This window comes from Clinocottus analis, unplaced genomic scaffold (assembly GCF_023055335.1).
Source record: "Clinocottus analis isolate CAN_PGR_092001 unplaced genomic scaffold, fCliAna1.0.p SCAF_3, whole genome shotgun sequence".
NCBI lineage: Eukaryota > Metazoa > Chordata > Actinopteri > Perciformes > Cottidae > Clinocottus > Clinocottus analis.
In genome coordinates this window covers 1,088,712-1,110,984 of record NW_027176042.1, presented here as the reverse complement: position 1 = coordinate 1,110,984, position 22,273 = coordinate 1,088,712, and the positions used below count along the sequence as shown (strand labels likewise).

Genomic DNA, 22,273 nt, shown 5'->3' with positions numbered 1-22,273 from the left:
TATGAGGTATTACACAGTGCTTTTTGTTGTTGTTGTGAGAGAGGAGACTTGTGCAGAGACGATAAGTGGACACATGCACCTGCACAATTCATATTTCTATACAGATTGGTGTTAAATGAATCACTCTTTTCATACTGTATGAAGGCAGCCGTCATATTACAGCTTGTTATTCTGGTATTAGCATATATTTCCCTGTGGACAAATTGCCATCTTGTCACAAACTGTTGACTCGTGTCCAGGGTGTCAACTAAAAAATAAGTATGACACAACTTCCCTTACTCATTGCATGTGGTACAGTAAGGCTTCGTGGGTCTGGGATTCATGAACAAGAAGCCAGACTGATATCTAGACACTGTGTTGGATCAGTGTCTTCACGGAGGGACGTGTGTGTACTCACTGCTTGTATTTGCAACCCAAGGAATGGCGGCAAACCAGTTATTGTGACTCACCAACTGTTTCAAAGACTATCTCCTGGTTTGTGTAACCTCTCTTGAGGTGAAGAGCTTCGCCCCGGGGCTGTTCTCCTCCCCGCCATCTCCTCCACGCCACCGTCATTCGTTTCTCTTTTGCTCAGCCAGCTGCTCGCCATGGCCTCATCCGAGGACACAGAAGGGTCGCTCACCCCCGTGGATTTCATCCAGCTGCAGCATTACATGGAATGTAAGTGTCATCTTCTCACTAACATGTATTTCTAGAGTTATTACTAATACATGCATGTCAACGCTGTAACACATTAAGAGACCAGCTGAAGAGTCATCTCAGTCCCAGCTGTGTTTGGGGGAAAGCAACACAATCTGTCTTTTGGGAAATCAGTAGATCAATAGAGTCGAAATATTTGTCATTGTGTAAGACTGCCTTTATATTTACTTATGACTTTAAATGTGTATTAAAGAATATTAATAAACTAAGTGCATGAACTCAAGAATTGTTTCCGTTTTATGCAACTTCTCAAATGTTTTTCTGTTTACTGCGCTGCGTTTATCTGTCAATACATACTTTGCTCATAAACAACAACTTAACTTATAAAATGTGACACATTGTTACAGATTGAACAGTTAATACTGTGATGGAAATTATTTACAGCTATACATGTGCACCTTCACATTAATGCATCGATAACGACGGTCAAATGTACTACAACAATCACAGTTTAGCTTTTCATACCTAAAGAATATTATTCTACTGCTGTAAGATTTTGAATGCAAGTATTTTACGTATTTTCTAACTTAGTACATTTACTAAAAGTACCTTGAATAAAGACAGTGGCACTTTGGCAGCACTTAGATGCTCTTACTGATCGCACTTTGCACTGAGTTTGTTGTCACGGTTGAATGCACTCATTGTAAGTCGCTTTGGATAAAAGCGTCAGCTAATGACATGAAATGTAATGTAATGTACTTTACTTGAGTCTTTTATTTCCGTGCCACTTTACTTCTACTCCACGACAAGTTCAGAAAAAAATATACATTTATTTCACAGCTTTAGTTACTAGTTACTTTGCAAATTAATATACATTTTTGGATAAATATTGAGAGCATATCAATTAAGATGTTAGTTAAAAAGCAAAACTAACCAACAAGTACAGCTGGTGAGCTACTGGCTTCTATTTTAACAGCGTGGTGTCAGTAAAAATAGTAAAAATATCTAAAAATATTAAAACTGTATTCAAAACATATCATTAGTAAGTTGTGGGAAAGACAATGGTCGGCTCTGTGACGAGTGAAGGTCGAGAAACACAAAAGACAAGAAGAGAAGAAGAGCGCACACACTATACGCAACAGAAAGCTCTTGTAATCATATACATGTACGACACAGGGCCGTAAACAGGAACCTGTGTGCAGAATACACAATATAGAAACTGTGAGAATCAACAAAAGTGCATCCTGATTCATTTGGGTGTGCAGACTTCTCTTCAACCTGATTGATCAATGATTTACTCTAATGAGTTTCCAGCTTCACACTTGAGAATCGGCCCTGTGGAGGTTAACTCATGTCCACAGAGAGTGGACGCAGCAGCCGTCACTAAAAATCACATCAATTACAGAGGACGTTCCTCAACATGAAAATTGCTCCATATAGATCCTGCGAGGGGCCGTTCAGCATCAACACAACAACACAAACAACACAAACAACAACTCCAAACTCTAAGTGCGTGTGCTTATTCGCCGCACTGATACAGAATTAAATTGACCTGTTGACAGGAAGCAGAAAGGCTAAAAATATTTAGCTGAATGTAATGAAATGGGTATGTAGGCTTTTAGTGTTGGGAGGAGGAGGATAATAGATTAATAGATGAAAGGATAATACACTCGGCGCTCACAACCGCACAGCCCTGATTTAATGAAGGATACACACAGCATGCTCATGTCCACACTTAGTGATGACTTCCATTTTGTTTCCTGTCTTTTAGCGCTCGGTGATTAATATGTGGGACAAACAGAGAAAGAGCGATAAGATTCTCTGCTTGTAGTTTCCTGTTCGAAACAGATTCGTATCAGAAACTAATTGATTTCTAATCCACTTCCCGGCGTTCTCTTTGCAGACAGCAGTCTGAGGCTGAAAGACGTGATGAAGGAGTTTCATCCCGGCGGCCGGCTGGCGCAGCACAGCTTCGGAGAGGTGAGTCATGATGCAACAGGTCGACAACACATGTGGAAAGTCTTGCTATTATTTTACAGGGTAGTTATTTTCAATTTCTTCCATTGCATTTTGTACAAAGTTTTAGAAAATTCATTATTTTATTTGGTTTTAATTCTTTAAAATAATTGAATTTCTTCAAAAATGGCTTCCTCCTGACGTTTCGTTTCTTCCCCCAGTATGTGGACGCAGAGGGTTTCTGTCTTTTTCTCAAGACTTACCTCGAGGTGGAGGACTTCCCTGCAGATTTCTGCCAACGTCTTTTCCAGTATTTTCAACATGTGGAGCACGACGCGTCCAGCAAGAGCCCTCTGCCCAGAGGAGGTACCTCCACTTAAAAAGCCTGATTCCTTCTTACATTACAACATGGATCAGACAGGTGCTGATTGGAAAGCACTTTGCAGTCACACTCAGCTCTGAGAGTAGCTGCAAATACACCAGATAACATCCTGACAACAATCAGAGTAGCACTCTGGAGAGTATTTCCTGTTGGACACTTTCTCCATCAGATTTTAAAGCACATCTTTTTAAATCTCAGAGATATAATAACGGTTTCCAATCTGGTGGAACGGTTGATTCTGTGTTTCTTTCTCTCCAGGTGGCGTCTTCCTTCGTGACGTGTCCTGTTACTTCTCAGTGCTGGAGGAAGGACAGCCACGCGAGAAGCTCGAATGTTGGTTTCATCCTCCCGTTTTGAACATTTCGTGACATATTTATTCAACTTTTCATTAACATTTTGCCGCTAATGATAGAGGATCTGGAAGGTCTGAGGAAGTGAAATGGTCGGATTGTTGACTGACTTTGTTTTGTTTCTAGTTACCTTCAAACTTTACGATAAAGACTGCAACAAACTCCTGGACAGCTCTGTAAGTTACTCAAAGTCACTGATGAGTTTCTCAAGCGGCTAACTGTGTCTACGACTCACTGCCCATGTGGGAGGCCTTTGTCTTCACTTGGGACAGTTGACACACATTTACATTTATTGTTGACAACTAATTCTGCAAAAGTTCGGTAAAAAAAAAGGTAAAAAAAGGTCTTGTGTGTAACTTACTGTTTTGTTTTGTTGGTCTTAAACCCCTTAAAAAACACTAAAAAGTCAAATTATTTACTATCCTTCTCTCTATGTGTACTTTATAAGTTGAAATGTTGAATATGCAGAACAGAAAATGCCCCTGACAGTGAACATCCAGCTGTGTATTTCTTGCTGATGCAACAACATTTTAACGGTACCCTCACACATTTTTCAAAATTATAGCTAAAGGCTAATTAATACAACAGCCCGGCTCCTCCACTGCATGTTTGAAAAGCCTTCTTTAGGATCTTTTACCAGTCGGATCATCAGAAACCGTCCATTTTAAATAAAAAGGGGAAAATAACACAACTCTTAAGCCAATCTTAATAAACAAACAAGTACTAATGAAACAATAAGACCTCACTGCAGTTGGACTGTATTTAACTTCCATTTATTACGTTGTATTTCATGGAGGTGTGTGTGTACCTGCTTAGATAGTGTGGACTTTTTGTTTGTAGCTTGTCAGAGCTCTCAGTATTTTGCACACAATGAATTTGGAAACTGTGAATGTGACCGCTGTCGTCTCTCCATCAGGAGGTGGACCGCATCATCACCCAGATGATGAGAGCTGCTGATTACCTCGGCTGGGACGTCTCCGAACTACGACCAGTACGAGTCTCATTTTGATTCATTTGTCATTTTTGAGCCGTGTGTGATCGTTTTTATTCCACCGTGGGATCGTGTTTGCTTTTGCAGAAGGCGTCTTTGTCACCTCACCCGTTACCACACCCGTCTTTTCAGGAGATGTCGACACGAGGGGTGTGGTAGCGCGTGTTACATCAGAAAGAGAGCTTGAGTAAATGCCTAAGATGGGCTGAATGCAAACTGAATGTATATACGTCATCATTACTTAATAACAGCAGCTGACAGATGTAAAAGGAGGTTAGACGATGAGTCAGCAGCAGATGTTTTTGTACTTGGACAGGTGCTCAAAGACATGATGACAGCGATCGACGTGGATGACAGTGGGACCGTGACTCTGGAGGAATGGGTGAAGGGCGGCATGAACAATGTGCCCTTGCTTGTTCTGCTCGGACTGAAGGTGACAGAACACTCATTTCACTCCATGCACAACACTTGAGTTTCCCCCACAAATGAGTGAACCGACCGACTCAACATTGTTTTTCCGGCGTGGTCAACTGCGGTTCTTCTCACGCGCAGATGACAGAGCGAGACGGACAGCACATCTGGAGGCTGAAGCACTTCAACAAGCCGACGTACTGCAGCGTGTGTCAGGGCATGCTGCTCGGCCTCAGGAAGCAGGGACTCTGCTGCACCTGTAAGAACCCAAGGCCGCCACAAGGGGGCGACAGTGCGCCTCACACGCCGGGGGTGTCAAACTGGTTTTAGTGAAGGGAACACATGCTGCCCATAGTGATCTCAAGTGGGCCGGACCAGTAAAATCACAGCATATTAACGCATGATTAACGACAATGTTTCTCTATGTTTAAATCATTGGTGAAGGTTTTTAGATGATAAACTCTATTTTAAGGTCTTTCAACAATTACCTAGAAACATAAAGACCAGAAATTCAGACATCAGCCGTCTGTTTTTCTGCCTGGGCGCTCCTCCTCTGCAGATTCCCTCGCTTTGTGACACGTTTGTGACGCCCCTTTCATGACGTGATCCATGTTTATTGAGTGCTAGATGTGAGTTAAGAAGAATTTATCTTGAACTCAGTCGTCCCTGTGACATTTGTTCTCCTCCCTCAGGTTGCAAGTACACCGTTCACAGTCACTGTGCCAACAAGAACCCTGAACCCTGTGCCCGGACCTTTGCCGGGACTAATAAGGAGATTGCCGTAAGGACACACATGACAACTGCACTTCACTTCCATTTCCTTTAAATGTACATTTACTGGAGCTAAATGAAATGATTAGTCATTTCATATTCAACATATGACAACTAATCAAACCCAACATTGCTCAACATCTCCGTCTCTCAATACTTTTTTCCAACGTCCCGACTGTGGTAGCCATTCACCAACCAATTGATTATCACTTAGCCCCGCCCCTCAAACGCAGACTGGCCAATCATAGCGTAGCGTTAGCCACGAACCGGCTCTGCTCCATATAAACTTTCATACAATTATTTCAGGTTTTCTTCTTTTTCAGGCTACTCTGGTGGATTTTGAGTCACTTTTTCTAACATATTGATCGTATTTATTTGTTGTTTTTTTCAAAAAATAAACGTCTTAAAACAGAGGGCGCAGTAGTTTTCGCAAATGTCATGCAAAAAGAGAAAATAATGCATTTGTTGAGGACTATTTTCAGCGAATCGTTCCTGATTCAGGATGGTCGTTGTGTGATCGTCTGTGTTTTTTAACAACGCTGGAGCTCTCTATCAGACTGATAATATATTAACATGTTCCTGATCAATTCAATCAATCAACAATTAGAAAATGATGGAATATGTTACATTTTATCTTTTAAAGTTTTTATGTCACATTTAAACCAAATCTGGAAAAATGTTATTTTGACTGTTTTCAATGTCAAGAATGTCTGTCCTCTTTTCACTGACATGCACAGTAAAAAATAAATAAATAAATAGCAGCAACATAAACACATTAAGCACAGGGAACATCACAGTGCATTAGTCATAAGTCATGTAATAAGTGCAGCCCATCAGTGCTTTTAAGTGCAGATTACAGCACGGTCTGCTCTGCACATCTCCTAAATGTCCTGGTTTTGCACGATTGTAAACAATGACGTGTTCACTGTTTTTTTTTTCCCTGTGTAGTGTCACAACCACAACCACAACTCGCAACCTGTAAAGGATCACAGCAGTAAACTGCCCAAGTTTCGTCAGCCGCTTCATGAGGTGCCGGCGGCGCTCTCGGGATATTTGTTCTGTCGATGCGTGTCCGTCTGTCAATGGTTATCCAAAAATGATGTAAAATCTAATTAACGCCGTCTCCGCAGTTGCTCTGTTGAGGGTGTGGTCTGTGCTGAGTCTTTGAAATTCAAACTACGCATGTTTCCTGAGGTCATTCAGTTGGTTTGTGGTTTGGCGCCGTCGCAGAGAACATGAATGTTGTTCCTGGAATGAAAGTTGATCATCGCCTGAAGACTTGGCCTCATGAGGAGAATAATTAGTGGAGAAGATTCTGGGTGATTGGGAATGGACAAAGCACCGGAAGTAGTTGAATTACACCTTTCTTCCTTTCTTTCTCCTTCTCCTGTGTGTCTCAGATAGCGGCTCACGACTGGATCCGAGCGGACTGCAAGTCCACAAAGTGTCAGGTCTGCCACAAGAAGATCAAGACTCTGGTGGGGAGGCGCTGTGTGTGGTGCCAGGAGATGGTGAGGAGTGTGTGCGTGTTTGGACATGAACGACACGATCTCTTTTGCTCTGCGTTAACTTGAGACTTGTCTTTTGAAGCGACACGACGAGTGCCTTTTCTCTGGCTTATCGTCCTGTGATTGCGGCCCTCTGAAAGATCACGTACTGCCTCCGTGGGCCATACAGGCCGTCTCAAAGGTGAAATGAGCAGCGCCGCCGGTTCTTGGCTTGAGCAGATTTGAGATTCTTAGGATAAGTGTAAGTTAATTGTGTGTTTGTTGGTGAACCGTCCCGTGTTTCCTGCAGGAGGAAGACAGCAGCTTGTTAAACGTCACCCCCGACGGCCACATCCTGCAGGTCTGCTGTTATCAAATCGTCCTACACACTTTTTTTTTTATTCCTTTCCCAACGGTACACCCATGTGTTTTGTTTCACGAGGTCTCCTTCAAGTTGTCCGCTCAAACTACCATCTGCATATCAATGCTTTTGGGAGAATCTCAAAATTTAGTGATTCATCGTGTTATTTTTGGAGGATTTTCATGTTAAAAAAGGGCCGTGCCAGTGTCTCTGGAGTCTGTTTGTAACAGTTCAGGGTGTTGGAGGAAGTCCTGGTCAAATACGCCCGGACAAACCCAACTGCTCCCGTGTTTACATTCAAAGATACTCAACCGGATACTCGCCTCCTGTCACAAGCTGAAATAGTGTTGGTTTCAACGTATTTAAAAGGAAGCAATAGTAAAAAGTACAAAAAGCTTACAGAGAAACGTCCTGCAGCATAATTGAAATACATGAATAAATACATTGCTTCTGTTGGCAGTGCGGCTCAGTTGGCTTTGTGTCCTTATGAATGTGCATTAAAGCACATTTATCAACTTTTTAAAATGTTTTAAGTTCCTAAAATCAGGCTGCAGTGGGTAGAACTGTCACCTCACAGCAAGAGGGTTCGATCCCGGAGGCTCTCTGGCCTGCAATAATATGTTTAAATACTTTAAAAAAATCAAACTTTCTTTGGTGAGAGACACACAGAGAAGTCACAATGTATGGTGTTCATGTATAAATATATTACATGTATAAATATACATATTTCATGAAAGGAAAAAAAACGTCTTTATTTGACAGCAGCAGAAAACTTAAAACTTTAAACTCTTTTATTGTCATAAGCACAGATAACAGTTATTCTATACAATGAAAAGCTTATTTTTCTCGGTCCTCCTAGAACAGAATTACTTAAATTTAAGCTAAAAAAATAAAATAATAAAAAAAAGTAATAATATATTTTTTTAAATAATAAAAAAAAATCATGCAACAAAATATAAAAGATATAACAGTATTGCACAAAAATACTATAATAGTATTGCTATGATAAATATGATAATATATGACAATAGTATCGCTCATTGTGTCTTTATACGCTATGCACTGCTGCATTATTGCAATTTGTGGTAAAGTTCACGTGTTGTGGTCTTTCAGGACGACGCTCTTGAGGTTGCGGTGATTAAAATCGTTGAAATCTTTATTTGAAATCGCCGTCTGCAGCAAACACAGCGTTATTTGAACTTAGTTTGAGTTTAAAGTTGAAACCGAGCCTATTTCCTGACTCACAGCATGTGTCTATGCGTCCTTACACATCGCACATGTGTTCTTCAAATAAATTACATCATCTGGAGCTTAATCTGTCATGCATTCTTCTCCAGATTGTTCCCATCCCAGACACACACCCTCTGCTGGTGTTTGTGAACCCCAAAAGTGGAGGAAAGCAGGGTCAACGGTGAGCAGCCTGACGTCTCCATATGTTTGTGTAACTTCTTTTAACTTGTCCTCTCACCTTCTAGTTGTGTTGATTTGTGTGTGTGCTTCTCTGTTTTCCGCAGAGTGCTCAGGAAGTTTCAGTACCTGCTGAACCCGCGTCAAGTGTACAACCTTTCCAGTGGAGGTCCTGCTGCAGGGTACGGTTCACTTTCACCACTAAATATGACGTCATACACTTCAGTTTCTTCACATTAATGATGCCACTACCTGCCACACAAATACACACGGCCCCCTGTATAATACACAGGCATAACTAGTGGCTCCTGCAATGCCTTTGTGTCTTCAGACTTCACTTCTTCCACAATGTGCGTGAGTTCAGGATCTTGGCGTGCGGAGGAGACGGCACCGTTGGATGGGTCCTGGATGCTATAGGTAATGTGGGTCATTTTGGGGTTTTATGAGAGGAAATTAGGTTGAACATCTTCACACACGGAAAAAAATGTGGTGCCATTTACTTAAAATAAGGCTAAGTAACAATTTTCAAACAGAAATTGGAAGAAATTTGAACTCAGACAATTCTCAATTTAAGTTTAGTTACTACTAAGAATGTTTTTTCATTCAAAAATATTCCAGTTTTACTTCGTTCTGTCAGGTTGTACAGTCGATCCAGTAGTTTAGTTAAGACCACTTTGTGAATTTACAGAATAAAGATTCATAATTACAAACAGACACAAAGTAACACATTAAATAAAAGGTGACTTTTTAAAGTGAAAGGACTAAAATACTAATGTATTGTAGAATTTACACTAAAATCAACGCATTAAAGTCATTTTTTTCAGCGTGGTTAAATAACGTGCCTGTGATTTCAGACAAAGAAGACATGAAGGGGCATCCTTCCATAGCTATCCTCCCTCTGGGAACCGGGAACGACCTCGCTCGCTGTCTACGCTGGGGAGGAGGTAAACTCATCAGCGCGTTCATTTTTGCACCCTTCCTGAGGTTTTGTCACTGACGTTGAAGCCATTTTACTTCATCCGCGTCCTCTATTATCCCACAAAAGGCTACGATGGGTCCGACTTGAGAGAGACGCTGAAGGAGATCGAAGCCAGCGAGGTGGTTTGCATGGACCGCTGGAGCATCCAGGTGATACCAGAGGACCCCCTGGAGGCCGGGGACCCTGTGCCCTACAAGATCATCAACAACTACTTCTCTGTCGGAGTGGTGAGTCATTGCCTCAGCGGGGAAGGAGTGGTGACATCATACATATTGAAACGCGAATACATTTCCTTGTGACTTTGACAGGATGCCTCTATCGCGCATCGTTTCCACTCCACGAGAGAGAAACACCCCCAGAGGTTCAACAGCAGGTGAGGAGTCTTTTCAAATAAAAGGTGTAACAGGTGTTTTTTGTTTTCAAATAATGAAGATTAATCTGTTCTCTTTTGTTTTTAAGAATGAAAAACAAACTTTGGTATTTGGAGTTTGCCACCTCTGAAACCATCTCTGCGTCCTGCAAGAAGCTGAAGGACTTACTCACAATTGAGGTTAGAACATATAATACTCTCATGAATCTACACACATCATGTGCTCCACCAGGAAGATCATGCAATGCATTTGAGTTTGTGTTCATGAGTGTCCACCTCTTAGAAAACTGTGTGATTTTTTTTTACGTGCCCAGCTATGTTTGCATGCGACAAGGATCTCCTCTGGTTGCGGTTTTCTTTTACTTTATCAAAAAACACATTTTACTGCTTCTTTTAGTAATTTGGTTGGTGTGTTTGGCTAACAGCTAACAGCTAACTGCAAACGACCAGTACACACACACACTGTTGAGTGTATCACCGTTATTCAGCCACTGCCAAGCGGGCAGACAGCGTGGTGTGTTTAGCTAACAGCTAAAAGCTAATATCTAACAGCTAACCGCTAACAGCGAAACGACCTGTACACACACTGTTGAGTGTATCACCGCCATTCAGCCACTGCTAAGTGGGCAGACAGCTTGGTGTGTTAAGCTAACAGCTAACAGCTAACCGCTAACAGCTAACCGCTGACAGCGAAACGACCTGTACACACACTGTTGAGTGTATCACCGCCACTCAGCCAACGCTAAGCGGGCAGACAGCTCGGTGTGTTTCATTATATTTTTGCCAAGATTGAATGGAAAGTTTTTTTATAATCCCTTAAGGCCCATTAGTACCTAAACCGGGATTAGCCAATTGTGGCTCATTCAATCACACAATGCAGCAGTGGCAGTTGCAGACACACCTGGTGGGAGATCGGCATTTTACCGAGTGAACCTGTTTCGTCAAGTTTTTATAAAGTTTCGTTCAGTTGTGTAACCAACTTGTTGTTTTTGCACCCACCAGTGCTGTGGAAGAGCTCTGGACCTGAGCAGCATGTCTCTCGAGGGCATAGCTGTCCTCAACATACCCAGCATGCACGGAGGCTCCAACCTCTGGGGCGAGTCCAAGAAGTCTGATAGCGCGCCGCCGGCGGAGCCCAGTGAAGTTATTACTGACCCTGAACTTCTGAAAACAATCTCTCAAGGTGCGTACTCTCCTAAATCACCAAAAGAAATGTGTCCAGATATCGCCAGTAAGCCTTCCCTGCCTTCCTGTGTGCGGATGCCATCAACACGGCTGTTTGTAATAGTGATTGAATCTTTTACAAACTCTTTCATCACTCTGCAGATATGAGTGACAAGCGCTTGGAGGTGGTGGGGCTGGAAGGAGTCATCGAGATGGGACAGATCTACTCTGGACTGAAGAGCGCCGGCCACCGACTAGCTCAGACTTCCCAAATTACCATCAGGTTGTGTACTTTTACCTACAGGTGGATGACAAAGACAAATAATATCTGACCAATAGGGTCGGGTATATGTGGGGTCATTGTTGTGTATTGCATTTTATTGCCTGGGGGTTCCTGGATATTTTAGCATCTAGCTATGCAGTCTGGGCTAATCAGACACATATATTTGACATAACGTTCACAAGTGTTATAAATAGCGCTGTATAATTAGATCTCTCCTCCCTGTGTGCAGGACAATCAAAGCCCTGCCCATGCAAATCGACGGGGAGCCCTGGATGCAGCCTCCGTGCACTGTAAGTGACATAAACCAGTGTAATTCAGTGCAAAGAGACGTTGCATAAGAGATTCATTAAAGTCAGTGAATTCAGCAGTCTAGTGTACAACAAAGTGAATACAATTATCCTTAAATGTGTTCTGTGCAGATAATAGCAGCACGGATGAGAGAAACACTATTTCAGTACATAAATCAGACACAAATAGTTAAATTGTTGATAACTAAAGTGGTTTTATATTTCCTGTAGATCCACATAACTCACAAGAACCAAGCTAACATGCTAATGGCTGCACCGACAAAACCAACCGGCTTCTTTCACCTCAAGTAGATCAACGTTTCCTCTACACCCTCCGGTCTGCTGTTTATACATGACACCTATATGACTCTAATGATGCAGCAGGCTGAAAGAGTGTGTCTCTGAGTGTGTAACTGTGTGTCTATATTAGTCAGTATTAGTGTTTACGTTCTTTAGATTTAATCACTGGTATAATTCTACATAATTTCACGGCAGAGACTACAGCGACGGACCAAATCTAAAGTGTACATTTCACTACACAGTCTGATTGTGTGCCAATTTAAATGTAATGCATTATTATTTTTGTTGTTTTTGTACATTAAATAGCAGAGCATGTTGTGTATCAACAGTGTGTGGATGAGGAACATGTGTGCTTATGTTATGTTGTGATTGTATTATGGTTAATCGCATTTACAGTAGTTTTTATCTGTACTTCCTGAGGCAGCTGGTGATGAACTGTCTCTGTTCAGCCTCCAGAAGTTCACTGCAGCTAACACCATCTCACCTGTCTGCTCCTGTGTCTTTCCTGTCAGTGTTAACTCCAAATATATAATGTCAGAAATATACAATGTCATTATTTCAGTGGAAAGCGACAGTGTGAGAAGCGCGTCTCTGAATGTGACTGAACAGTTTTATAAAGATTAGTTCCACAATTTTTGACAGATAGGGTTTGATTGAGTTTAGTATAACAACAACATTCCACTGTATTTCACTCATCTGACGCACAATGTTTTCTAGATGTTGTTGTCCTATGACTTTGTAACACGATGCTTCCATCGCTTAGGCTTTTCCAATGTAGTCACACATTACACAGAAGCCTTCAGAAATGTAACACAATAAGATGTATTCCACCAAATAATATAGTTTGTGACTTGAAACATGTTGATGAGATTGTGTTTGTGTCTTTCAGGTGTCAGTAGTCTTGTGTTGAGTCTATTAGTTCATACATTAGTGCATGTATACACATGTAACATACCGTCTTGCTCATGTACTATCTTGTTGTAATGTCAGATTGTGTAGCTGTCATTTGCATGTGTGTCTTGACAATGTTGCATACTCCATTTTGCACTCGTACAGCATCACATCGGCAACATCTATTGAATTTTCCTCAGAAATAATTACAATCTGTTGACCCACCACAAGTCTATTTGGAAGATGCTGCCGGACCTTTTTCATATTTGGGAGATTGCGCTGTATGTCGCAGCTGAATATGAATCCCTCACATGAGACAGACTCGTACCGTAACCTCATGGTAACAAAACAGTTATGGCGGCATGATTTATTATGAGGATACAAAATAAAACATTTTCATCTAAATGTTGATTTCTTTTAAGGGACAAATAGCAAGATACCTGAATACATACATCCCAGATATTAATAACATGTTGCTTCATGCTTTCAAAGTAAAAAAACACAAATTTGACTGTAAAACATATTCAACAGTGTGAACTGTACTGCTTCTCTGCCATAAATAATGTTTATGATCACTTATTAATGTGTATATTTAAAGTATTGTCTTGTGCATTTATTGTAAAGTACTAGACTATATGTTTATGCAATATTTCTCTGCATGCAGCCCACTTATTGAAATTCTAAATCTGAGTTGCTTAAATCCCCCTAAATCCAAAGCATGGCAGCGAACAGTGAGGAAGGCTTTGCATCAGTGTGGGAGGGAAAGCAGGAAGTCTAATCCAGCAGTGGGGAGGAGAAGTGGAAAACAAAAATGTAAGGTTCAGTGTGGATGGTGTGTGTGTGTGTGTGTGTGTATGTGTGTGTGTGTGTTGTGACACACTTGTGAGAAGGCATCAGACTTTGCACATAAGGAGTCACTAATGATGAAGGGAAAGCAGAGCGAGGAGTTGTTGAAATGAAAGATTAAACAAAGATATTTGCATACTGCAAATTAAAATGCGAATCTTGAAAAGTAGGTGAGATCATCTTATATTTAGATGTGAAATCTACTTTGACTTTTTTTGAGTGGGCAGGGATTATCCAGTGCTGGCAAAGCAACACTGGAATGAGTCAGAAGTTTTCATCTTTCTTAAGTTTACTTGTCAAAACGCATTTTTAGCACAAATTGACTTATTGCAGGACCATTAAAAAACAAGTAAGAAAACAAATTCTTGTATCCAGACTGTGGTTGAGCTTCAGGTACATAAATCATAAGATTAAACTGTTTAATTGATACATCCGTTTCATTAAAACCATCAATGTCTGTCTTCTGTCTTTGTGTTTATGTGTTTGTGTACTGCATGCCAGCGTGTGAGTTCTCGCATGACTGAGTGAAAGAGACAGAAAGACTCATTTCAGTCTAGTCTGTAATTTTATATCAAACACATGCACAATCCCCTTAAATTGACTCCACTAATGCCGGTCTATTCAGCTTTTCTGGTTATTGTAAGATAAGATAAAATAAGATCATCCTTTATTAGTCCAGCAGCGGGGAAGTTCACATTGTGCAAACATTAGACTAGATTAAAAACAAGTATTATAAATGAACAAATAATGAATACAAAAAGTAATAAACAACAGTACAGAATCCACAATAACTGAAATATTATTATATACAGACAGAATAACTATTATTGAATGTGTTTTTCTGTTCTTGTGTAATGTATATATAATTCAAAAAGTGATGCTTTGTCAAACGACTCCAACTTAACTGTCTTTATTGATAAATGCTAAAACTGTATCCTGTATAATCAAATCTCATTACAGATACACATATCATGTTTAAAATGAAATTATTACATAAAGTTCACAAAAAAAATGGAAACAAAATTAAACACAAGCCACATCATTTCAAAGCATGAAGGTAAAACAACAATCAACACAATTTACAACTGTTAAAAAAACATACATGGTTTATTATTTTGATCATAGAGTCCATATTGTAGCTGATAATAATAACGTGGATGGTAGATATACATGTCTACTCGTGGTACATTTTTTCCCACCGAGTTTAGTTGAAAGATGCCAGAGCATGGAGTTTCTAGCCATTATGTGACAAAAACCATCCTATTTTATGAAAAAAAGCATCCAGGTGTTTCCCGGTCGGTCACGTGACAACACGCCTCCCTGCTGTAAACGTGTTTCATCTTATATTTCCAGTCATATAACGTCCGCACCTCCAAACTACCGCTATTTTTAGCATTTTTCATCCAGTAATAGCCCCATGTGAGCGCCTCTGTCGTTGTGGGTTTATATTTAGAACGCACGCGCCCTCGGCTTCCTGCGTCAATGGAATCCCGCTCGTGCGTCACGCGGAAGCGCGTCTGCGCGTCGGCCGCGCTGATTGGCTGCCGACCCGGAACGTTCCACCGCCCCGTTCTCCATCTTTGGGCATCGGACCCGCCTTTTGTCGACGTAGCCAAAATAAAACAAGCGTGTATGGATCCTCCTGCGTTGGTCTGACCCAGTATGTGTGTGTGAGAGTGTGTTTGAATGAGTGTGTGTGTCTGAAAGCAGCTGGCAGAGGTGACATTCATCAGTTCCACTCGTTTGGAATAAATGCAAAGTTTAAAAATCCGGATATTTACATGAACCAGGTGAGTTTTTTTGCATGTTTTTATATTTAGGGATGCACAATAATGCTGATTTTATGTTATTATGTTTTCCTTTATCCTTTAGTATACTTTCATAATAATATAGGCTCACGGGACAAAGCTGACTGGACAATTTAACAAATGCAAACTTTTATTTCAGTTAGTTTAATTTAAAAAAAAAGATGTTTGAAGATGTCATATGTGTCTCAGCATTCCTCTTTGAGTAGTAAGTTGGTTAAGTACAAGAGCAAAAGCTCATACAACATCCATGCAAATCTTACTTTATGACTATTATGTTCAGTTATGTTGACACTATTTTTTGTGGATTCCACGAGACTACCATCACTGATATAAATAGGGTGGACAACATATTACCAACACTGAACCAGCAGTACACACAACATAAAGTCGAATCAACGCATTCTGCAGAGCATTGCTTTTAGCTATAAGTGCAGGCCGACCTAATAAAGTTGAGCAACTGTGTGGAACATTATTATTATGGAGAGAGATGTTGTTAAAAGTAGGTCAACTTTGTCATGAGTAAATCCTACTCGTACAAATAATTTGCCACTGTACTCTTATAGTTTTATCAGCTGTCTGATATATATTTTGAGATTAATAGCTCTGCGGTTACAACAATATGTTTTCATCTTAATGACTTAAAGTGATTCCACACGTATGTTTGATGTGCAGGTCTATTACCGTTAATAAACAAGAAGATGCACAGAGTATATTTAAAGGACTTAAAACACACGTTGGATACTTGAGTAGTGTGTAAGTTTAAAAGTAAGTTTGCAAAATAATTCTGCAATGTGTTGAAAAAAAACTGTGATCACGTGAGATGTGTTTCATGTTTATATGCAAATCCTACAGAGGACGCTTGCACATGTAAATACATGCCCACTCCTACACACACGCACACACACGCACACACACACACACACACACACACGCACACACACACGCACATGCATGCACACACACAAGCACAGACACATAAACAGGCTTTGCCACCTTTCCTATTTCGGCTGGCACACAGCCCACCCTGAAACACAATCCAGCAGCACTCCCTGGTACAGTCCTGTTGAAAGAGGGTTGCCCTCCACTGAAGGAGGCCTTCAAAGCATTAACAGCCGGTAACACAATATCCGACAATATCTGATTGCTTCACTGGATCTCCCTCTGCATTTTCTAAAGAGGACTGATGGGTCCTGAAGCTCAAGAAATGGCATGTAGAGGAAATGAGACCTTGTGCGTTAAAGGTGTTAAAGTAAGCTACTGTTCAGAAGGTTATAGAGACCCTGCACCACGTATGTTTAGCCCACAACTCAGCCCTGGATATAAGCATTGAGACATTTAGTAGTTATAAATATAAATATAAAAAGGAGAAGCTTATTTTCATGATTTGTATTTGTTTCTGTTCTCCGTCCTAGCGATGCCCTGTGTACAAACCCAGTATGCTTCCCTGCCGCATGACAACTACTTCAGCTCTGAGTTCTTAAATCCTGACCTCAGTGCCAAACTGGTGATGGACATCGGTGGCCAAAATGAGCAGCTGTCTACATCTTCGTTGCCCAGCATCAACACCTTGGTGGGAAATGGCTACATGGGGGAGTTTGATGCTTATTCCTGCAAGATTACCACCTCCCCTCCCACCTCTTCATTCGGCCACGCCGCGGGAGCTGAAAGCTCCTGCCCTCAGATGCAAAGCCAAGCCTTCAAGCTGGATGATCTTCAGGTGTACGGCTGTTACCCAGGTTCCTTTGCACTGAGCTGCCTCGATGAAACACTATCGTCCTGCGGCTCCGACTACTATGGCAGCCCGGTTTATGCCGCCGCTTCCCCTCCGACGTCAGGCTTTCAGGCCCAGTCTGCACCTTTGTGGGATTCCCCTTTCAGCCCTTACCCCTCAGCGCCGCCGTCCTCCATGGCAGATAAAGGTGCCATGGCCCAGCAGCTCTCCTTTTTCACCTTCGGCAGCCCCGCACCAGAGCAGCATTCTCCCCTCGGGCAGCATCAGGACGCTCAGCCGGGCCACGATGACCATTTCTTCCTGCAGCAGCAGCAGCAGCAGCAGCAGCAGCAGCAGCAGCAGCAGCAGCAGCAGCAGCAGCAGCAGCAGCAGCAGCATGTCTCTCCACATCATTGTCCTCCCATGTCCCTGGAGCACGGACCCCTGGAAAGCCCCAGGATAGTGGAGGGAGCCATGGCCTCTCCAAAAAATCACAACTCCGGATCCATCGAGGGCCGCTGCGCAGTTTGTGGCGACAACGCATCCTGTCAGCACTATGGCGTCCGCACCTGTGAGGGCTGCAAAGGGTTCTTCAAGGTAAATAGCTGAACAGTAGGTTTATTCTGAGTGGAGCCTGATGGGTCGTACATAGCCAGACCTATCTCCAAAGCGATGTGTCAGCCTTAAATAAAGGTCTATCTTTCTGGTATTGGAGGAATAAAACTCTAGCTTGTTCTTCAAACCAATGAGAGTCATCTTGGACAGCGTTAAGCACACGATACAGCAATGGTGTAGTTGCGAAATAGATAGCGGAAGTTTAGGAGAATACAGCTTGAGATACACGGCCAATGGCAGACTTACACCCACAGTCTACATCCTGGTGAGTCAGACTGGAGTCTGATGGAAATTGGGTGATTACAGCTTATTGCATGTATTAGTATGTAATGAGCCATTACGGTACAAAACATCAAAGCATTTTTGAGTTCAGAAATAATGACACCAGACAAGGTTTGTCCACCAGAGAGCTATTAATAAATTAAATATCTTGGTCACAAGTAACATTTTTAAAGATAAAGTATCATTATAGGACTTTTTCTATGTCTGTATGGGCCACAAAAATACACAATCGGTCGGACTACACTACTGAGTTAAGCCTACATAAGACAGTATGCAGATGTTTTTTATGTTTTCCCATAGTAATGTTGTTTTTCCTTCTTTGACAGCGAACTGTACAGAAAAATGCAAAGTACGTGTGCCTCGCCAATAAAGACTGTCCTGTGGACAAGAGGAGGAGAAACCGCTGCCAGTTCTGCCGTTTCCAGAAATGTCTGGCCGTGGGAATGGTCAAAGAAGGTAATGGCGATGTCAGATTCACTCCTAGTGAGTAATGTATGAGAAACCGAGTTAGGGCCTTGTGACATGACAGACATGCAGTATGTAACCAGAGCCTTTATGACGGTGCCAGCTGCAGAAACAGAGAAACTGATGCAGCAGTCTTGTTTTTTTTTTTTATTGCAGGTAGAAGCAATAACCATGTGCTCCTGTTTTTTTTGTGTCCCTGTCTTAGTTGTTCGCACAGACAGCCTCAAAGGCCGACGGGGTCGCCTTCCCTCCAAGCCTAAGACTGTGGCCGAGGCTTCATCCACAACCCCCAACGTCAACATCATAGCCTCTCTTGTCAGAGCTCATCTGGACTCAAACCCCACCATTGGAAAGCTCGACTACTCCAAGGTAAAATGTCAAGACTTGCAGCATGTTCAGAGCTCACCTGTACCAATCAGATCCCCGACAATGAACTCAACACGGGAGGGGGAATGAACTCCTGGACAGCAAACATCTCATAGTTCTCTTCAGTGGCATTGACCCGTCTTTCTTTTCCTCCTCAGTACCAGGAGACAGTCGTCAACCTGAAAGAAAAGGAGGAAGCCGGTGACATCCAGCAGTTTTACGACTTGCTGACTGGCGCTTTGGATGTAATTCGAAACTGGGCTGAAACCATCCCGGGATTCACCGAGTTCTGCACAGAGGACCAGGAGCTGCTCCTCGAATCAGCTTTTGTTGAACTCTTCATTCTGCGACTCGCCTACAGGTCTGCTTCTTCTACCGTGAAAAAAAAGCCATCTTCACGAATATTTCACAAGACTAAAGTGCACCTTTTCAATATGCTGATTGTGCTTTTGGTTTGAAACCCAATAGGTCGAATCCAGAGAAGAACAAGTTGATCTTCTGTAACGGTTTGGTCCTCCACCGACTGCAGTGCGTTCGCAGTTTTGGGGACTGGATTGACTCCATCATGGATTTCTCCCACAGCCTTCACCGCATGAATTTAGACGTCTCCTTGTTTTCCTGTCTCGCAGCGTTAGTTATAATCACCGGTGAGAGCCTCTTCTTTGACTTCTCATTCCACTGACTCTCACTGGATTTGAAATGTGTGTTTTTAATCTGCGTTTCTTATGAAAATATTTTTTTTCCGCTTCCAGATCGCCACGGCCTCAAAGAGCCCAAACGGGTGGAGGACTTTCAGACTCATCTCATCACATGTTTGAGGGAACATGTGAGCGGAAGCGGCTCAGAAGCGAGTCGGACCCAGCCCAACTATCTTTCTCGACTTCTGGGCAAACTCCCCGAACTGAGGACTCTGTGCACGCAGGGCCTGCAGCGCATCTTCTACCTGAAGCTAGAGGACCTGGTCCCTCCTCCACCGATAGTGGAAAAAATCTTTATGGATACTCTGCCATTCTGAAAAAAAAAACATGAGCACAGATGTGTTTTTTGTAAAGATGATTGACTCAAAGCACCAAATGTGAGGTTTCCTCCTTTAACGTGAACCTCCTGTGTGCTGACAGATGTCTGACATTGTTCAAGAGACCATTATTTTTCTAACAGTAAGTTTAAAAAAAGGATTATGGTACACGTGTGAGTACCGCATCAAGATTTATTTCAGTTCAATGAAACAGGACGCTGTTACATATTTTGTGTGTATTTGTAAACTGACTTTATTGCTGTGCTGGATGTGTGAATGTTGTCTTGCTATGCAGCTAGTAAGCCATGGATATTTGGGGAGATGCAATGCAGTGTTACATACTCAGCTTTTCCTAAAATCAAAAGAAACACACTCTTAAAAACACACAGTGTTAAAAGATGTTTTTTGATCCCACTAAGAAGCTGAGATAGTAGACTATTTAGTAAGAAAAGGCAGGCAGAATCATACGTCCTGCTTTCTTTTTTAAAGATCTGTGGACTCCTTATTTTCAAAAGGGAAATTTACTAATTTCTTTGTATCACAAAAGGTTTTTTCCCTCCTAATTGTGCTCCTGTGGAAGGTCTGGGACCAAAGTTTACTCCTATTTTGATACTACCACTCAAAAACCTTATTGCCTTAAGCTAAGCAAAATGTTCTGCCATAACTCCATGTTGCCACTTTGCAACAACTTTTAAAAGTTGACGTTGGCAGAGTTTCGGTTGAACTGCATGTCCCTGTAATAACTAAATTCAAAGTGCCTTTCATCAAGCCTCACTCCTTCAACCATCGTAAGTGACACAAAATGATTTTTCAAATTTCACATGCAGCAACACTCCCCCCCGCCTCCCCTCCCCACCCATTTATTACACTAATATTATGTGAAATAATCAATTTCAGTGTCACCAACAACATCTGATCCATATTTGAATGTGATTTCCGGTCAGTGCCAGATTTTGATATGAAGTGCCTGAGGCATGTGATTGTTAAAACAATTTGATTCTTCAATTTCAATTCAATCCTCGTGCTGCTAAACTGGGAAGACATCGAGGTGCTGACAGGTGGTTCAGGATCAACAAGTATTAAATCCTGTTTGCATGTTCCTGTGGCAGTGGAGTTCATAACATATCAGAGTCAGAGCTATTACAATTAGTCAAAGCACATTTCAGAGTCTCCTTATATCCATAATCAGATACAGTACACCCTTTATAAAATTGTTTATTTTACCCAACAATGCTTGGAAATCCACATGTTTAAGCAGACATTTCATGTTTGACATCAACTGGTTTCTTGCCTTTGGCTGCAAACACATGCATATGTGTGTTTGTGAAGCTCTCTTATTGTCTTCCACGTTCTTCTCAGTTGTGCAGTTTTTTAAATGTTGGATTTATTTTTGCATTTTCATCTCCAAATGAACTAAAGAAATATCTTAAGGAATCACCAATGTGATGAGAAGATGAGCAGCTAAGAACACTTACCCAAACAGTGTTCAAACACTTGTTTCTCCGACTGTATGTGTTTCATTTGAGACGTGTGTGTGTGTGTGTGTGTGTGTGTGTGTGTGTGTGTGTGTGTGTGTGTGTGTGTGTGTGTGTGTGGACTTTGAAAATACTGCCAGGGCTTTCGTAAAAATGGTGCAGAAGTGTTAAAACACAAAGAATATTTGATATTAAAACTTTTTTGAAAATACACCACTGATTTATGACTATGTTTGTGAGATTATAGAGTTTGTCTCTTTAAATATTTTTATTGGGAAAATTGAGTTTTGAAGGACCGCTTCTCTGGAAACTATTGTGTATTGTGTATTTAAGTTCTGTTTTTGGAAGTATTGGCTTTCAAAAATGGTTGTCGCATAAGACTGGCAACAAATCACAAGAAAACAAGAATCTACCCCAAGAGGGTTTATACTGATGTACTATTGTAGAGGGTTTATACTGATGTATATACTATTGTAGGTGTAAGGTGCTTCAGGCCACACACTGCATGATTTCTATACACATTCCTCGATGTCATGTAGGCCCAATCAGTCAACTCTGTCGGCACTCTTGGCCTCTGAAGGTTCAGGGCTGATTATAAATAGTAGAACTTTTAAACCCATGAAAAGCAGGTTTTTATACATTTAGTTAGATATGTCATTAT

At 41.5% G+C, this 22,273-nt stretch overlaps 2 protein-coding genes across 4 annotated transcripts; both read left to right on the top strand.

Moving 5' to 3' along the window:
• Positions 1 to 587: 587 nt before the first annotated feature.
• On the top strand, positions 588 to 13,526 carry dgkab (diacylglycerol kinase, alpha b). 3 transcript variants are annotated; one of them, XM_068594002.1, is made up of 24 exons: positions 588 to 660; positions 2,543 to 2,619; positions 2,817 to 2,961; positions 3,236 to 3,310; positions 3,454 to 3,503; positions 4,244 to 4,318; positions 4,635 to 4,751; positions 4,871 to 4,988; positions 5,422 to 5,510; positions 6,449 to 6,529; positions 6,901 to 7,011; positions 7,091 to 7,189; positions 7,298 to 7,348; positions 8,686 to 8,759; positions 8,863 to 8,937; positions 9,087 to 9,172; positions 9,610 to 9,699; positions 9,801 to 9,961; positions 10,043 to 10,107; positions 10,194 to 10,284; positions 11,107 to 11,287; positions 11,431 to 11,551; positions 11,781 to 11,841; positions 12,070 to 13,526. In XM_068594002.1, exons 1-24 carry the CDS (start codon positions 588 to 590, stop codon positions 12,148 to 12,150), a joined length of 2,247 nt encoding a protein of 748 aa, XP_068450103.1. In that variant the 3' UTR covers positions 12,151 to 13,526. The 3 variants fall into 3 exon arrangements, with proteins under 3 accessions (XP_068450103.1, XP_068450105.1, XP_068450104.1); XM_068594004.1 differs by lacking the exon at positions 6,449 to 6,529; XM_068594003.1 differs by lacking the exon at positions 6,449 to 6,529 and having other exon boundaries at positions 5,422 to 5,527; positions 6,885 to 7,011.
• A 2,015-nt stretch (positions 13,527 to 15,541) lies between these two features.
• LOC137796221 (probable nuclear hormone receptor HR38) lies at positions 15,542 to 21,796 on the top strand. Its single transcript, XM_068594005.1, has 7 exons — positions 15,542 to 15,665; positions 17,096 to 17,991; positions 18,618 to 18,747; positions 18,962 to 19,125; positions 19,281 to 19,483; positions 19,591 to 19,769; positions 19,875 to 21,796. Exons 2-7 carry the CDS (start codon positions 17,098 to 17,100, stop codon positions 20,135 to 20,137), a joined length of 1,833 nt encoding a protein of 610 aa, XP_068450106.1. The 5' UTR covers positions 15,542 to 15,665; positions 17,096 to 17,097; the 3' UTR covers positions 20,138 to 21,796.
• Positions 21,797 to 22,273: the final 477 nt, after the last annotated feature.

Bases quoted from the DNA above. Each gene is read 5' to 3' on its own strand.
- dgkab (XM_068594002.1), top strand. From the start codon at position 588: ATGGCCTCATCCGAGGACACAGAAGGGTCGCTCACCCCCGTGGATTTC. The intron at 2,620-2,816 runs GTGAGTCATGAT...TTCTTCCCCCAG, and splicing joins CGCAGCACAGCTTCGGAGAG to TATGTGGACGCAGAGGGTTT. The intron at 5,511-6,448 runs GTAAGGACACAC...TTCCCTGTGTAG, and splicing joins GGACTAATAAGGAGATTGCC to TGTCACAACCACAACCACAA.
- LOC137796221 (XM_068594005.1), top strand. From the start codon at position 17,098: ATGCCCTGTGTACAAACCCAGTATGCTTCCCTGCCGCATGACAACTAC. The intron at 19,126-19,280 runs GTAAAATGTCAA...TTTCCTCCTCAG, and splicing joins GAAAGCTCGACTACTCCAAG to TACCAGGAGACAGTCGTCAA. The intron at 19,770-19,874 runs GTGAGAGCCTCT...TTCCGCTTCCAG, and splicing joins AGCGTTAGTTATAATCACCG to ATCGCCACGGCCTCAAAGAG.